Source organism: Pungitius pungitius, chromosome 17, assembly GCF_949316345.1.
Source record: "Pungitius pungitius chromosome 17, fPunPun2.1, whole genome shotgun sequence".
NCBI lineage: Eukaryota > Metazoa > Chordata > Actinopteri > Perciformes > Gasterosteidae > Pungitius > Pungitius pungitius.
The window spans coordinates 1,736,351-1,754,380 of NC_084916.1; the positions used below are offsets into that span (position 1 = coordinate 1,736,351).

At 46.8% G+C, this 18,030-nt stretch overlaps 2 protein-coding genes across 3 annotated transcripts; both read right to left on the reverse strand.

The window, feature by feature from the left end:
* Positions 1-1,753: 1,753 nt before the first annotated feature.
* Positions 1,754-12,861, reverse strand: tfap2e (transcription factor AP-2 epsilon). Of its 2 annotated transcripts, none has more exons than XM_037475031.2 (7): positions 12,712-12,861; positions 10,241-10,681; positions 8,321-8,375; positions 5,658-5,889; positions 3,686-3,804; positions 3,121-3,259; positions 1,754-2,863 (listed from the first exon to the last, which is right to left on the reverse strand). In XM_037475031.2, the coding sequence occupies exons 1-7, from the start codon at positions 12,745-12,747 to the stop codon at positions 2,602-2,604; spliced, it is 1,284 nt and encodes a 427-aa protein (XP_037330928.1). In that variant the 5' UTR covers positions 12,748-12,861; the 3' UTR covers positions 1,754-2,601. The 2 variants fall into 2 exon arrangements, with proteins under 2 accessions (XP_037330928.1, XP_037330929.1); XM_037475032.2 differs by lacking the exon at positions 12,712-12,861 and adding an exon at positions 11,865-12,106 and having other exon boundaries at positions 1,759-2,863.
* Positions 12,862-13,959: 1,098 nt separating this feature from the next.
* Positions 13,960-18,020, reverse strand: ncdn (neurochondrin). Its single transcript, XM_037474057.2, has 8 exons — positions 17,875-18,020; positions 17,449-17,675; positions 16,229-17,273; positions 15,959-16,128; positions 15,350-15,588; positions 15,017-15,232; positions 14,723-14,871; positions 13,960-14,566 (listed from the first exon to the last, which is right to left on the reverse strand). Exons 2-8 carry the CDS (start codon positions 17,659-17,661, stop codon positions 14,148-14,150), a joined length of 2,451 nt encoding a protein of 816 aa, XP_037329954.2. The 5' UTR covers positions 17,662-17,675; positions 17,875-18,020; the 3' UTR covers positions 13,960-14,147.
* Positions 18,021-18,030: the final 10 nt, after the last annotated feature.

The window sequence follows — 18,030 nt, forward strand, 5'->3', positions numbered from 1 at the left end:
TGTTACAGTAAACAAGCGTGTTCACATACAGCTGTAAATGGAACAACCAGGCCGCGTTGGTAACATCACAACGTGTGTGTGCGTGTGTGTGTGAGCGAGACAGCCCATGTGTAAACGAGTGTGTGTGTGTGTGTGTGTGTGGCGCTATCACTGTCTCCACCACAGACAGGTGATTAATAAACATTAAACAATCCCTCCTCTCTCAAACACACCGGAATCTGACGGGAAGAGCAGCATATGTTTTGCCTGGAGGCACAGGGAGAGATGGAGAGCGGCCCCGCTGAGTGTCAGATAGAGGGAGAGGATAGGGGGAAGGGGAGGGGGGGGGGCAGGATGGGGAGGGGGGGGGTTAGCTTACAGGGTGGGAGATGAAGGTATGAGTGGGGGCGGTTGACACAGCAGGGTAATGAGATGGGAGGAGGGAGCGGGAGGCACAGGCAGGTAGCGGTGATGTGTGAGAGGGGAAGGAGCAGACGACGCGCGTACGAGTGGCGTCCCTGGAAAGCAGCCATCGCGTCGAGTCTCTATTCCTGGAACGTGAAGGACTGAGCAGGGGAGGCGAGTGGTGGTCGGTGGGAGAAGTGTGGAACAGATGGGTTGACGGGGAAACCAAAATGTGTGTGTGTGTGTGTGTGGCTTGCTGTGCGCTGGATGTCACACCGCTGGCTCCGCTCTCCCGGGTGCGGCGCTCACCGGGGGCCCCTGCTGGGGTCCCCCGGTGAATAGGAGGGCCGTGACTGATTTTTGTTGTTGGAGTGGCCCATTGGGGCACGCATGCCCACTAATTCTGGCTCTTGTGTTTGCAAGCCGCAGCTCGACTAGTAAGACAATACTAGTCGATTTGTTGTTCAGGAGACTGGGAGAAGCGTTCACAACATGTGTAGTGTTGAATTAACGGTTTAAGTCATCCATCAACAAGGCTCCGCGAGGCTGTGTTGAGCTACATGCTAAAGTTGACATGCTAACACGCTCACAATCACAATGTCAACACGCCGAGCATTAGCAGGTTTACTGGGTTCAGTTAGCAGGTCAGCACACTAAGATTCCCTAATTAAAACCCAAATGTTAGACTAGCACTAGATCAAAAGTTAGTGGAGTTCATCCTGTAACTAAATTCTCTGAGAACCATGAAAGCCCAGTTTTTGACGGCGGATCATCTGGAGAGCATGAATGTTTTTACCAAATGTCATTCCAATCCTTCCCAAACGTTAATACAACATCACGGGCTAATTGAAATATTGATCTGTGGATAGCTCTGAAGTCAAAAGACCACTGAAGTAAGTAAGGGTTCGTCCTCTGGGAAACATGAATGTCTCATGGTTATCAGCACCAGTGTGAAAGCTGTGTAGAGATATTTCAGTCTGGCCCAAAGACCAACAATGATTTATTTTAGTTACAAATGCATTATAAACTTCCTGTGATTTTTGGTCATTTGCTCATGATAATATAATATAAACGGAATGCTCTAATATTTTTCCCCATTTTATGTAATTCTATTCTAGACAGACCAATTGACCTAAAACAAATTGACACATCAATCAATAACAAAAGGAAATGTTAGTTGCAGCCCCCGCTGTGACCTTCCTGATGACGTCACAGTAGACTCAGGCCCACGCGGATCAATAACAAATATCAGTTTTGCGACAAATAAATTGAAATGTAGGTTGAAGCTGCCAGTTGTAATCTAAAGTTACCTGAAAGTGTCATTACTTTCTTTTATTGTTCCAATATTCCAGATGAAAAAAGAAAAAACACAGCCATGGAACGAAACCGATCAGTTAGTTCTTTAATAATATATTACATTTATGCAGTAATACAATAATAATAATAACAACAGTAATAACATTAATAATAAACATACACTGAAAGTACAAAATGATTTGTGTTATTTCCTTAAGTTACCAACACGCAGCACTTCAAAATAATAGCAACCAAATCTCCTTTAGCTGCCTTCGACTCCTCCTTACCCCCCTGTTCAAGAACTCAATTTCCCATGAGCACCCATCAGGAAGAACTACATGTGGAGGCTGTGTGTGTCCAATCGGGTGGAGTTAAAAGTCTCCCAAAGTTCAAGAGGAGCAAAGAGCAGGTCGTTGTCTTAGATATGGCTTTACGACACTTCTCAGATGAGTTCAGTCAAAACCAAGTGTGTGTGTGTGTGTGTGTGTGACAGAGAGAGAGAGAAACTGATGGGGGCGGGAGTTTCTAAAACACAGATAAAGTTGACATGTTTACCAAAATCAAACCAAGAGTGGGGAGGTGGAAATAAATACAGCCACACGTAGGAACTCATCCTGAAGAGGTGCTTCGTAGACGCCATCATGACACCAACCAGCTACCGAGAAGAGAGGTCCATGCGTCATGTCGAGTGAGGTGGTTGTGGACACACATTACAGTACAGATATCATCACGCCCCCCCCCCCTCCCCTCGGGGCCGCAGAGGTTTTTTTTTTCTCCAGGAGGTAAGTCTCAGTATTTGTCCTGAGGGCGAGGGTGAAGGCCCCCAGAGGGGCAACACTGGGTCCCCTCACCCACCTCCCCCCCTCCCTCTTTTCCCTCCTCCTTTCCGTCCGCGAGGACGTCCCGCGCCCGTCCTCCGTTCTATTTGCGGTGCTTCATCTCCTTGTCGTGGTGGTTCTTCCCTCCGCCCTCCCCCTTGTCCAGCATTTTGATGGCCTCCATCAGGTAGCTCTGGAAGGCGGAGAGCGCGGCGCAGATGGCGGGGGTGCCGAAGCCGTGGGTGAGCAGGCTGAAGTGGGTGAGGCTCCCCTGGACGCCGGGCTCCAGGCAGGGGGTGGGCCGACTGCCGCCCAGCGGAGAGCGGTCCTGAGACATCATGTCCACAAACTCCTTACAGACCTCCCTGAGAGGACAAAAAGGACAAGACGTCAGGTGGGTGGAAAACACCTCAACATGGAATCCTTTTGCCCCCTTTGACCCTCAAGTGCAAAGAGGGGGTTTTTTCTTGACATTGTCTTTGCCCAACACACCCGCTTTAATACTTGGCCCTGCGTGGTTTGGGAAATCTAACATTTCACTTGTGAAAACAAACGGGTTGTGTTGGCACGTGGCTGAAATGTAGTTATTTTGCTGAATAAAAAAACCCAAAATGGAACTCACTTGGTGGCGAGCAGCATGCTGCGCCGTGTTGGGAGCTGGTCCGGCTCGCTCTGCCGGCACAGATACTCGGCTGTTGCTCGGGCCGGGAACTCTGTCTCACACACGTAACCAAAGTCCCGCGCCAGATGGACGGCCTCACCTGGAGGATGAGGAGGAGGAGGAAGAGGAGGAGGTCTGTTAAATCTGGTTCTTAGCTAGTACAAAAAGGGAAAGCTCTTAGGCATTCATTCAGCTAAAGGTCATTGGCTTAATGTCACATAATTATCCGCATATATGCTTTTTTTTACGCATATATGGGTTGGGTCCGGGGACGAGCTCTGCAGCCATTTTTTTCTCACTTTCACCACGCAAACAGTTCACTGATCAGCTTATTTTTCTCAAGTGACACCATCCACGCATGCAGGCGCTCCCCCCCCCTCCGTGCTTTGACTTGTTTATTCATGCCTGCTCATGCGAGGCTATTTCTAAGTGAATATGTGTCTCCGTCTATCAGGGTGTATGCAGGTCACCCCATGTGTGTGTGTGTGTGTGTGTGTGTGTGTGTGTGTGTGTGTGTTCTGCCTACCCTCCACTAGAGATGTTAGCAGAGTGACGTTGGCGGCCTTGCGTCGCCCGGCGGGCAGGTTGAGGCCAATCTTCTCCAGACGCTCTCGCAGACAGCGGCCACCATTCTTTGACTTGGCCCTGAGGGGGGGCAGGGAGACAGAGAGAGCAGTTTTTAGGAGATGGTCCTTGTGTGTGTGTGTGTGTGTGTTTATGAGCTCTGTAGCAGTGTGTTTGTGTGTGCGCTCCTGTGTCGATGGCCATGCATGTGTGCGTTTGTGTAAGTGAATGTGAGGCTGAAATCTCCCTACAGTATGTTCCCTGTCAACACTGATAGGGTCTTGTATTTCTCTTCACAGATTTCAGTTGCTGCCTTACTTTGCTCTGCCCGTTCTCACCCCTTTCTTTATTCCCAAATATGCATTTAAATACATTTGAATAGATATTTGTACAAGAATATTTTGAAGTATTTAAATGAAGTGTGGCAAAATGTATTAAAGTAAAAGTAGATATGTTCTGCATTCAAAATCTTATTATAATATGGCTCTTGTGAGTTTTACATTGTTTTATTAGTAGATTGTAGTAATTGTACCTATGCTAAAGTGGAAGCAGGACTTCCCTGTTTACATATTACTTTACAGTCTTGGTGGTTGATTCATAGTGTAGGTATGAAATCGAATATAAATACCCAAGCAAGTGTGTCAAAATGAAAGACAGTGCCGTATCTCTGTGTTTTCAATGTTTATTACCCATTAGACCTTTTACTCGTGTCCTCTTAAAGTATTTCAGCCTGTAACCCCGACCGTAACGTTGTTCTCTTCGCCCTGAGGCTGTGCTTCATTAAACCACATTGCCTCTCTTGTGATTTAGTCCCATGACCCATTTTGGGTCTTCAGCTCTGGCCCCATAGTTAAGTCAAAACACTCTTATTGTGAAAAGCTTTAGCGCAAATGGTTGGTGTCGGTCTTACAAACCAAGAGGCTGTGCCTTGTATTTCTAAGCATGTTCTTTATACTAACAACTAAAATCTATACTCACTGATCCAATATGAGGAAGTAATCTGCGTCCTGTATCATATTTATACAGACTAGATTCATTAACATTATATTATCAAGAAATTCAGTTTTTTTGCCAAACCAAAGTTTTTCTTTTACTTAACCAAAGAGCATCAAAATATCTCCCTGAACTCTTTAACCTTCTGAAAGCTGCTTCACTGGAATCACGGCAGGTTTTCCTGTTTTGTGCCATGAATAAAGGACTCTGCAGTGAAGCTGGCAGTGGGCCTCTTAGCATCTTTGACAGCTGTTGTTTAGTTTACTTTATCATATTTAAAATTTGGAATCAGGGTCGCTGCAAGTCGGCGAGTCACATCTGGCATGTCGTTAACTTATGAAGCTCAAATCAAATGTGGTTTTCTACATTCCCCAGAGTGACTTTTATGGCGTACGTCACTGTTTGAATATACTGGGCGTGAGTTCGCTTTGTTGACGCTACAAAACGCCTCGGTTTTGTTTCTTCCTCAAACTGTTCTTTTAGGCGACGTAGCTTTTTGCCGTTGGGAGAATTTTCTTTTTCCTTTTCTGTGATTCGTAAACATTAGTGCCAAAGAGTTACCTGTTTTGTGCTGGATCATTTAATAACAATAATATAGAATATATATGCATTGAATATCTCAGGTTGCATTTGCAACATGTGTTCGGCCAGTTATTCAGTTGCATTAAATTTCTTTTGTAAAGCCAAAGGTCTCAAATCACAGATTTTCCCCAGCGAGAAGAAACATGCACCACCAAAGTCCAACAGCTGTGTCCATCTCAACTCCATCTATTCAATTATTGCATATGTTCTATAAGCCTAAAAGCCGGGACATAAACCAAAGTTGGGTTACATTTTAACATGAAATGAGGCGAACCCCTCCAGTAAAATCAAAGACAGTCAGAATAGGTTGTCTTAGGCTGCGCCCCCCCCCCCCCCTCCGTTCCCCATCTCCCTCTCACCTGCGCAGGACTCCACCCAGCAGGGAGGCGTTGAGGCACTCGGGTGGAGACAGGCGTCGCTGCACCTCCCCCACCGTCACCTTGTACTTGGAGGTGGAGCTGAGCAGCGAGAGGCGACCCGGGACCGAACAGAACACCTCGGCCGGGTTGGACACGGATCCCATCCCCAGGCCGTCCTTACCCAGGGACAAGATGGACAGGGACGACCCGTTCAGCTTGGACGGAATGGGAACTGGTGGGCAAATCAATGGAGGTAGAGAGGAGGGATCAGGAAAAGTACCCCAAAAACTTTAGGTCCAAATCAGAGACACAAAGAGACCAAAGCTCCTCGGTCTAAAAGCATCCTTCTGCCGTGGCAACGGTGTTGTGTGAATGATCCTGATGAATGTATTCAGTGTCACGTTCTCCCCGGTCGACAGCTCTAATTCTGGATGCCGCTTGTTGATTCTCACGCTCAGACTGCAGGTGGTCACATTTTGACTGTGCATTCTCAAATAGCTGTTTCACACCTCGAAGAGCTCAGTTCACGCTCACTTTCCTGCACTGTGCTAAACTTCTGTGAGTTTTTTTTTTTTTTTTTTTTTTTGGAGGAGGGGACTGTGTGTGGTGGGGCAGGGGGGGGGGGCCTCAAAGCTAACCGCTCTCTGAGTTTGGGATTCAGGGAGCAGCTCGGCTATTCACTCTTTGTTTTGTTATATTTTAGGGAGCTAATTGGTGTTGATGAAATTAGCTTTGGGGTCTTAATCTTAAATCCCAAATCCACTAAATCTGCAGTTGTGTGGGAAGAAATCCTCTGAATTGAGATGATTGGGAGGAATCATCTCCCTCTCTATGAGGATTCATTCACACGGATACGAGGACAAAGGAGAGCTCCACCTCGTTGTGGCTTCTTTCGGAGGTGACTTTAGGCATCGGAGACAGATTTGGTTTCTGTGTCCAGGTTCTGAGGCCTGTGTCCTAAGTGTCTGTCCTTAATGTATTTTATTTGTGTTGCTCATAACATTGATGAATGTCTTTTATTTATTTTTAAAATCCACTCGATATCTTTCTCAAAACGAGCCATGAACTTTCTCTGTGAACAGTGTTTGTGAGGAAACAGTTCTGATTTTAACATTTGACTGAAAACCATATATTTGTTTTGGTTCCATATTTCCCGTCTTCGTTGTTGTTGGGTCCATCGGTCGGGGCAATAGGTTAGAATAAGACTTATCAGATTTATTTTAAAGGGGAAATCTATACTTATTTTGCTACTTATTTCTTAGTAATACCATTGTGTCTCTTTTTACTCGGACACCCCCTGGCCCTTATAGTCATCTCTATGGTGTCCCGTCTCTCTCTCTCTTTAAAGAAGGACGGCATCTGTGCTACTGTCCAGCGGCGTTTGGCCTCTCGCACGACGCAGACCCGAAAGAGAAAGAATCTCTTAAACCGCGGCGAGGCCACGGAGCAACAGAGCCCGTCTCCCCCTCTTCCTCTCTCCTCTGCCCCTCCCTCCCTCCCTCCTCCCCTCCCTCTCTCTCTCTCTCTCGCTTATCATCTTTGACTCTTTCTTGTGCCTCCCACTCTTCATCTTCCCCCTCTTTTTCTCCTATATTATGTGTCGTTCCCTTCTCCCTATTGGATTTTCTTATTCATGAGGGCTTTAGGTTTGCTCTGCTATCTGCTAGAAGTGCTTGCCGGTGGAGAGAGTGTCGCCGTGGTAATTGATCAGTTCGAAAGCATTTGGCAAACAAGTGGAATGGCTGTCACTTCATCGAATCACGGCTGGTTTGCAGCTGCTTGAACCGAGCTGCGGGAGCCTCCTCCTCCTCTTCGGGAGACTCGATTTGGGGGAATAAAAAGCTTGATTTGGTGAAAACTTTACAGCACAGAGAGATGACGATCAGTGAGGGTTTGGTGATTTTTAGATTTAGGAGGCCAAAAGTATTGGGAATTTAATGAAATACAAAGCATCTACAATGTAAAAAACATAGCTACATATATATATACATTCCTTATTTGTTTCTGCTGCAGCATTACAGATCCTTACATGTCTGTCATGTCATTTTGTTCCCGACAGAGCAAGGTTTTTCCAGTCTAACACTCCGCCAGCGACAAATCCAACTTGAGTTTTCTAATCGTGCCCCTGTGTCTCCTTCAACTCAAAGTTGGTGATATTACAGTGATCACACTCTGCAAATTCCCCCACAACTCCTCTTTTATCACGTTCCCCTCCCTTTTCTTCTTTGCCCCACTTCTCCTCTCCTCTTCACTCTAATCCCTCTCTCTCTCTCTCTCTCTCTCTCTCATATGACCATGAACAGTTCATTAAGAATGTGTGCCTTTGGGGTGAAGTCTGCAGCTGAGTATTAGAGGACTTCTTGACTTCAAATGAAATAGCAAAACAGAATTATTTATAGTTTGTGTGTGTGTGTGTGTGTGTGTGTGTGTGTGTGTGTGTGTGTGTGTGTGTGTGTGTGTGTGTGTGTGTGTGTGTGTGTGATAGAGAGAGAAAGACTGGTGTTGGCCCTAAACACAAAACCCCCTTCAGCATGTATAGCACAATTATATAGGTGCACACTTAGACACAAATGTGCACACACATACACACACTCAATCTTTCACTTCTCTCTACCACACACGCACACACACACACACACACACAGCTGTCTCCCACCTCTTACCTTTTTTAATGACAGAGTGGTCGAGGATGCCCAGGGCTGATCCTTCCTCCATTCCCTGTGTCAGACAGACAGACAGTCACTATCATTTATCCACACACACACACACACACACACTTATACATACACAGTTATATACACGCACACATAGCTTTTCTCTGAGGCCAAAGCAAGACGGACGGTCCGGCGTTATAGGTTTTCCCCTCGCGGCACATGAACAACTATCCATATCAGAGTAAATAATGAAGTCTGTTACTCTTATTGGATTGCATTTCTTTGTGAGAGCATGAGTTAAATCATGTATAGGGCATTTGTATTTCTGCACAGCTTTAGACAAAAGGATTGGAATGTTTTTTTTAAAGTATTTTTTTGTGGTATTTATAAGCTCAATGTTTGTTTCTAATATTTCTAAAAAAGTTCCGTCTTAATTCTTTAGTGCTACAAAGACATTTTATTAAGCAATACAAATAATGCATCAAATAACTAAAGGGCCGTTTGTTCTAATATTCAATTTTCTTAAATAAATGTATAATAAAAAAAGTATATATATATATGTTTCTTCCAGAGTGGGCATATTAGGGGGGAGAAGTGATTGAATAATGATCAAAAACAGCCCCTCGGTACACACACTGAAAAAATAAATTAAAGTCTTTGCAGATTGTTTGATCTTTTCACTCACTCGGGGTGAAATTGTGTTACAGGGCGAGTCTCGGATGTCTCCTTTGTGCTGAATTTATAAGAGGATTCAAAGACGAAGGATATAATCCATTAATCAAATAAAGGTCCTTGTCAGGAGGGAGCGTTTAACAGCAACATGGCCGGGTTGACTCCTTCCCTGCGTGGCGCTCCTCGCAAACGTTTCTTTTCTATTAATGACCGCGCACATCAATTGGTCTCGGTGTGTGTGTGTGTGTGTGTGTGTGTGTGTGTGTGCGTGCATGCGTGTGTGTGTTATTCTGCGAGGAGGCAACAAACAGCGTCTGCAGCTGCACCTGCTGCAGGGAAGCTGACTGCTCAATAAGCCATAGAAACTATTCTCTGCACCCCCCCCCCCCCCCCGTCCCCCACCCCGTCCCCCACACCGCCCCAAACAATAACTGCAGAAGGCGAGATGCTGCAGACTTACTTTGTCTTTGCGCGAGACATCGGGTGAAACTAAACGCCCCGACTAACAATAAGACGGACACATATGACATATGAGATTTTTCTAATCTCACAAAAACATTGTTTCGTGGATGATAAATGCAAATGAACACGATCCCATGAATGATCACGATTAACTTTGGCGTAAATTTTCACTCGAAAGACATCTGTCTCAAAAAGTATTAAAATGTAAAAACAAAAGGCATTATTTTATTTATTAATTCATGAATTTAAAAAGAGGGAAAATGAAGAATTTGGGCTAATTTTGTTGTTTTAAATTTAATTTTAAATTTGGTTGCAATCCAGCAGCAGCCTACAGTTGATTTTGTTTTCTCCGACGCAGTTTTTTTTACTTTTTCTAAAACCAGACACTGCTGGGGTGATTTTTTTGTGGGAAAGCTAAATTGTGTGAAATAAGCTAAGGCTCTGCAGGAATTGTATTAGAAATGTAAATATAAATAACATGTTAAACATTGGAAATACATTTAAATGATTATATATTGATGATAGAATGTATTTTAGAATTAAAGGTTAAACAGCTATATTTCAGTAATTATCCTTTTAAAGACGTGGATGGTAAATACTTCAAAGGATCTTTATCAGTATGGTTTTGGTACATTATCATATATCGGAATAAATAAAAATATAGTGCCGAAGAGGCCCAGAGGAGATTTCGTTGTTCAAGAGTTGCCCGGGCCCTCTGATTTGGGGAGTTTTACGCACTGTCTTCCCGATGCGCAGCGCCAACGCAACCAAAACGAGTGAATAACAAAACGTCACCTGGAGATCGTCGAGGCCGTGATGTCCCATGTGCATCCCGAGGGGACCGTCCCCGAGAGCGGCAGCGCCTTCACCGAGACCGTGCAGCAGCCGGGGGACAGCTGAATACTCCCGCCGGGGGTCGAGGCTAAGAGCCCGGTGTGACTGTGAAAGGAGTCCCCCGTCGTCGGAGCGCGACCTCTGCGAGTGCCATGCCACTTGCTGATGCTGATGGATGGAGTTTATGGAAGTGTAAGGATCTGACAGGTGGGGATACGAGTCCTGGCTCTGGGAGTATGGCAGGGAGGACTGGGGGTAAGGGGGAGGGAAGTACGGAGGCTGGAAGTCGGAGGCCGGAGTGTGACAGAGCGGGGGAGCTGAGGAGTAGGCGGCCTGGTTCAGGGACGAAAGTTGGGAGAGGCGCCCACTCGGCGAAGAGCCGCTGAGTCCATCTGCGCGCTCCTGTGGAGAAATGAAATCAAAGTTGTTGTTTTTTTGTCACAGCAGAAGCTTAAAGTCCTTCTTATCAAATTGTTATCCAAAGGTGCCACACGCTACTGGCTAAAATGAGATGTCCGGAAATTATTTTTTCTTGCTCCGTACATGAATAAAGAAAATATAATTCAACACAAAACAGCTGCAACCCGTCAAAAGACGTCTCTCCATTTGCATGAGATGGCTGGAAACAGCAGCAGCGCTTGAAGTGATGCGCGCTGGCACATCGCTGCTGAACAGTGTCACAAAGGTCACGGCCAAGAAGCTGCACAAAGGACAGGTGATGCACAACAACGCGTTCCGGTGAGGGGGGTCGGGGGGGGTAGAATCCATAAACAATCCGCCGTCGTGTCAACTAAACCACAATGTGAAAACTAATTATAAAAAAGGCTTTAATTCCGGCTTCCGGGGCGCAAAAGACCAATCGAGATTTTACACTTAATAAGTTTAACCCCATCGCGTAAAAACAAGAGGCCAAAACCTATGTAGTCCACTAGCCCACATTTCTGCTCACAAACATCCTGGTCGAATTGGATTTTTTGGTTTTGAGGTCAGCCAGATCAATGCTTCTGTTGCGGAACAATGTCCATTATGTGCCAGGCGGCCAGCTTAAAAGCACTCATATCCGTCACCCATCACCGGGTCGCTGCTCATTTCAGTTGCTGGTAGACCAGAGAACGCTCCCCCAGAAGGACGCGCCTCTGCACGTCACGGTCAGCCGGCCTCACTCGCCGTGACAGAGACCGTCTCCGCGGCGCCGCGACACTAAACCGTGTGTCAGGGAGGCTCGTTGGGACGCGGGGACACTGGATTCTACCGGAGAGCAAAGAACTTTTATCATTCCTTATCAGGAATTTATTTTTTATTGTCAGACAAAATATAGAAAAAAAGAATCCCCACAGGCCATTATTCTCTGCAAGATGAGCGTTGCCTAAAAAAAGAGGAACATATGATAAAATTATGAATTCCCTTTTTCCGCACCTTAATTAGCCGAATCGAGCTTTTTTTTAAGTTTAAGTTTTTTTTCAAGCTCAATCACACACTTGGCGCAGCTCTTTCCTCCCATTGAGTTAGTAACGAAAGGCTGTCAACAGTAAAAATAAACTAAATGAATGAAAACAAGGTTAAAAGTTTTTTTTATCAAACTCACCATTGCCGAATAGGTGTGGATTAACATCTGGACCGCTCTGGCTAACCCCAAATTTAATATTCAACAGGATGCGCGAGCGTCCAACGACTGAAAGATGCTCCGAGATGTAATCCAGGTTTTCACCGGTCCATTAAATTCAAAGGCGTTATTTACTTTTCCTTTTACTCTCTCTCTCTGCGTTTGACAGACCTCTTTACGCACGGATGGAACGCTGCTGTCAGATGCCAACACACGCACGACAACACACGCGAAGTCCTCCAGACTCTCCGTGAGCGCACCATTTATAGGCTTCGCGCGCACTCGGCAGAATGAGGGGAGGGGTCGACAGGGTCCACTTCTCTTAAAGAGATATTTTTCATTCATATATCCTCCGTTGATTCAAACACACCACGTACTTTAACATTTATTCTCTTTTTAGACGTTTTATTAATAGATGGCACCGATTCATATTCTGGATTTTACGCACCGACGATGGACAACCTTAAATCAGAGTTTCCATTTGTGTATTTATGAAAAATGTTAATAATAAACACATTTAAAAAGATAAATTCATGTTTTCCTACTTTTAACGTTTGAATGATTCGCCTTTACGCACGGGTCTCCAGGTCTACAAATATTAGATCCTATATTTAATAATGCATTTTCTTTATTTTTCCTCCCAACATTTCACTCAGAGTGAATCGTTACAAGTGCATTTGGCTTCCCTTTAAAAACCAAACTGGCCTCGAACATGCAGCTCTTCGCGCAATGAGGTTGGACTCCTACATAAACAGGCCTAACACGTCTTGAACATGAGAGATTAAAAAAATACACCACTTGAAACAAGGGATCGCGCGGTTGGTTTTACCTGAAGGTCGGTTTTGGTTCGGGATTTCCAGAGCATCGTGGCCGTGCCGGTGGCTCTCAGTGCGGCTGTCACGCTGCAGCTGAGGGGTTAACGTGGCGCGTTGGATGGAGAGGAGACGGGCTGAAGGTGCGGAGAGGAGTGAGTTAGTTCGGGAGATGATGCAGGAGTTTGTATGGATGGATGTTGCGCAGGGGGGGTGCGGGGACAAAGAGAAAGAGGGCGGGAGGTGACACGAGTCGTGGAGAGGGGGAAACTTTTCACTGCGTGTTGTGTGGACTGATCATCAGAAAGCAAAGGATTCCCGAATTTCCCCAAAAGCGGATTTTGTTTCCTTTGAAACAGCTTTCTGAATTCATGTAAATTAAAAACATTACACACTGTGAAAATGATGTATTTATCCAAATATTCACACAATAGATGTAAAGCCATATTCAAAACAAACTTAAAATGAGTCATCTTTCTACAACTTCTTATTGCCTTTGTTTGCATCAATAACTGCAATTGCTGCTAATGTCCTTCGCATCTTTAAAATGTCCTCTTTATCATCTACTTCGTCTAAAGCTTCAAAGCACAAAATGAGCAAACTATCTACTTTACTCAGTGTGAATCCGAATTAAAAGGAAAACACCCAACAAGAAAAAACCCACAACTTCGCTTTACCTGCAAAGACACAAACAAATATCGGGATGTGTGTCTAAAACCTCAAACACATCAGAACCGAACAAGTCGCAGTGCGCCACCTTGTGGCGGTTCATGCAAAAGGAACAGTCCGCTGCCTTTGGGCAAAAACGTCCGGCCAACACAGCAGCCTTTTTACTTGGACTCGAGTTGCATAAGACTTAAAAAAACAACACAGTGAAGACATGATAAAATCCCAGAATAAAAAACCCCCCAATAAATCCGCAGCTTGAATATAAAATGATTGTAGCTATGACCTGATGTGTCACTGAAGTGTCAGTCATGTAATAAAACCTTCACTTCCGACAGCATTAATAAGGGCACAAACCCACAAAGAGGAAGAAAGACCTTTAGGACTCAGTTCCCCTGAAGAGTTGAAGCCTTGTGAGTTGAAATCCACCGACTGGTAATATTACATGTTTTTTATCCCTCACAACCATTAAATTGCTCTCATTGACAGCTTCTATCAGCCCTGTTTGAAAGAAACTATCGCAAATAAACATCAATGTTCAACAAGTTTGTAGTGTTCAAAGCAACAAAGAAAATAGAAGGTGAAACACTGGGTGTTTTTTTTTTTAAACAAAATAGTTCTTTATTAGACATTAACATTGCACACTTGGCGCGTAAGAGACGGGTTAAACTTATTCATGTCAGATTGGTACAAGGAACAAAGACGTTTGGCTTCCGTGACAGTCCTCCTTTATTATTTCATATCAAACGTACTCCAGTGAAGAGCACGGCGTCTGTCGGCTCATGTTTCATTTCACTCCCACCGACTTCTTCAGGTTCTTCATGCACACGAGAGCTCCTTCATTAGTTCTCATCGCGTCTCCAATCTCTTTTTTACAGGCTGGGCACTGGTCCGCCATGGCGCACAGAGCTTCCTCCAGCGCCTGCTGCGTGTGCTGGTCGGGGAGAGCGCTGCACTGACTCAGCATGGCGAGCGTGTGCTTGAGCCATCCTTCTTCTCGGACCAGGCCCGCGATCCAGGGCTGAGCACGGACGCAGCCCCCCAGAGCCTGCAGACACAACCTCCAGAGCTCCGCGGCCTCGTCCCAGCTCTCCTCCCAGGCGGGGCTCACCTTCACCGGACCGGGGCTGGAGCCGGAGTCCAGGGCGCTGCGGAGGAACCGGAGAGCTGCGGAGAAGAGGCGCTTCTGGCCGCCTTCAACAGAGCCTGGTGAATATCGAAAGAGTCAGTTGTTATTGGTCCTGTTACCCACTGCTTATTGTTCCAATCTACACCTTGGAGAACCAAAGCGAGAACAATACAGCTGTTGGTTGAAGCATAATGCATTTGCACGAAATGAATCGCGGATGTTAAAGTCAATACCTCCCGCTGAAGGAGCCACTTTGAGTCTGCCGATCATAAGTCCCAACGTGCAGTAATTGGCTGCTAGGACCAGGAGGCGGGGCTTGTGCACCAGAACAGGAAGGGCTTCACTCAGAAGGGTCTCCAGAGTTCGGAAACTCTGGTCCTTTCTAGACGACAAGAAGATTTAAAGTGTAATTTGACCCCTTCATAAACCGTCAGTATGAGCACGAATATCTCAGAATATAATACATGGAACAAGAGATGATTTATCTGCAGGCTTCGAGGGAGGGTTTCTTCTTGTAAAGAAGTTACCTGACTCTCTCCGGCTCCGTGACGGTGAAGTTGAGGAGGGCTGAGCAGGCCGTCTCCATGCTCGGGTCCCTGGCCGACGTCGCCCCACTTTTCTCCCTGGGGCCGGTCCAGCACCGAGACAGGAAGTCCACCAGAAGGGCCGGGGTGTCGAGGGTGAGCAGCACCTTCCTGGGACCTTCCTCTGCTGACAGGTGACACAGCGCTGGCAGGAGGTACCTGGGGAGATTGAGAAGGAGGTGGTACCGGAAAAACAAGGAGACTTGCGGTCAGATCAGAGTTGGCGTCATGGAATTCAGAACGTTGATTCCCTCTGAAATGCAATGTTATGTTTACCTCAGAGCTTCTCTGCCCGTCCACGCTGCCCTCTCCTCCCTGAAGGACACCTCGGCCATCCAGGCGGAGAGGCCCTGCTCTGGGCCCTCGCCCTGCAGGTGACTCCTGGAGTAGCCAATCAGGAACGGCAGCAGCCCAGTGACCTCCTCCTTCAGACAGGAAGTCTCCTCGGCCAGCCACGAGCACAGAGAGCGGAACGTGGCAAAGATGAAAGGGTCGCCGTAGCGACTTGGGTCCACCTACAAGGACAGGAAGAGACAACGTCCTTGTAAAAAATAAGGGCATACCACAAGAGCTGGGGAGATCTTGTTTTTAAATCAAAAATCATTTTTATTACAGAACCCCAAACTACATTGAATAATAATGTAGAGCATTGCATTTTGAGCTTTCCTTTCCTTGCACGTCAAGTTCTTTTCTATTTGTTTTAGTTACTGCGCCCAATGTCCATGTCACCAAATATGACTTTCTGTCCAATTAATACCAAAAGGTACAATAGAAGAGAATTAACAAAAAAGATAGCTACCAGTATGGTATTGAGTATAAAATATAGTATAACAAAGGTCAAAGAACAGAGTGCCACTAGCAGAAGCTTAAACGTCAGCCGCTCACCTGCTGCAGGTGGTACATTAAAGCGGAGAAGGCCTCCTCCAACACCCCGAGGACCTGTCTGCTCTGCTGCAGACTGATTGAGGGGATGGAGCTCTGAGGAGGTTCAGTGGTCTGGGAAACTCCCATACAGCAGGCCTGCTCTATGGCGGCCTCCATGATCCGGTAGCAGCCTGGGGAGGAGAAGAGCTGGTTTAAGTAACGAAAGACGGTTAATCGCGTTGGATCAAAATATGCTCATGGTCTCACAATGCATGCAAGGTCCCCCCCTACCTGTGAGTGTGTGCTGCTGCTCTGGGCTCAGCTCGTTACCAGGCGGTTCCTCCAAACCCATTCTGACCTCCACGCAGGCCCGGTTCACCAGCAAGCAGCAGAACTTTGGCGGCCCCACCGGCTCCCACCCGAGCAGATCCAGCAAACAGGCGCTGAGGACCAGGATCGGCCCGATCTGTCTCGGCGTCAACTTAGTCTGCAACATGGGTCTCAACTCCCCCCACACGCGGCCCACGGCTCCCTTCAGCTCCTCACTGTGCACGGACACTGTGCTCGGTGGAAGAAACTGCACCAACTGGGCGCACATGTCCAGCTTCGTCTGGCCTGTGGCTTGGCAGAAGTCTTTGGAGAGCTTGACTAACAGCGTGAGGAGTTCCTCGGGGTTTGAACTCCACACTTTATCCTTGGTTTTACCCGAGAGGAGGCGACCCAGCAGAGCAAGCCCCCTCTGGTGGCTGAACGTCTGGTTTTGTTCCACGGCCTGGCACAGGGCCGGAATGGCACCCCTGCTCAGCAGCTGGTCGGGGCCCCTGGATAAGGCACACACGGCGGTGAGAACTTGGTAGCAGTCAGAAGCCACGGCCTCGTCCAGCTTGGAGGTCGGGGAGGATTCTTGTGACATTGACGATTTGTGTCCGTCACTGCCGCCATCGGCCTTAATCTCGTCGGCGTGGCCCTCTCCTGTGGATTTTGCCACATTGGCAGCGTCACATTCCGTGGTTGACCCGTCCTCTGACTGGACTCCATCTTGACTGTGGTCCTGGGTTTCTTGTCCCTGCCGCGTAACTGGACCATTTGCCAAAATGCCCAGCAGGAGCGGGATGGTGGTGAGGAGCTGGGGATGACAGGCCATGTCTGGGTCCGTGCTCAGGGCAGCCAACAGAGCCGTGCCCAGCGAGAGGAGTTCCTGTGGGGGCAAGCCGGAGTTGTTGCTCCCTTTGACCGCCGTCACTAAAAGACGAGCCGGAAGGTTCAGGCCGACGGCCTCGAAGATGCGCCTCAGGGTGGGTTTGTCCAGCTGGCTTGCTGGGCACAAGCGAGTTATCTGAGGACAGAGAAAATAACAATAATAGGAAATACATTGAAAACAACCACCCGTCAATGCTGACTGAGGTCATATATATATATATATATATATATATGCATATCATGTTACATCAATGTCGAGGAGCAGTGACATTGTGAGTATGAAGTTGTTACAGCAGAAGGGAAACACTTACGAGCAGAAGAGCAGCCAGCGTGTGGCTGTCATTCTGAGCCTTCCTGAGCGCATGCAGACATCTCTCCAACACCTCCGTCTGGGCATCTGTCAAACCCCCGTCAGCATCCCTCTCTGAGCCCTCTTCACCTTCTCCACCTTCTCCTCCTGCCAGTTGCTCACTCACAGGAGGCTGGGTGGGCAAGGCAATCGCAGCGTGGGTGCTATCAGCCATTGTGACCGTGGCAACTGCGTAACCAAGAGAGAAAAAGCAGTGACAGAAAATCAAACGGAACATCCGATCATCGGTGCCGCAACATTAAAGGCAACAACCGCAACCTTATTTCATAATATTAAAGTGATTTGTTGATTCCTTCTAAGAAGCAGTTGGAAACAACACAGCATTTAATATCGGATTTGTACAGTACGCGTTAATACATTAACTTACTTCGTTGCCAGCTCTAGCACGCGCGGCAACAGCTCGAACGCACTTTCCGGAAGAGAAATGTCAACAGAGTCACGAGAGACCAATGAAAACGTTCCAAGAATGTCAACGGACCAATCGCGAGAGAGATAGTTGAAAAGCGCCGACGCCATTTTGGGC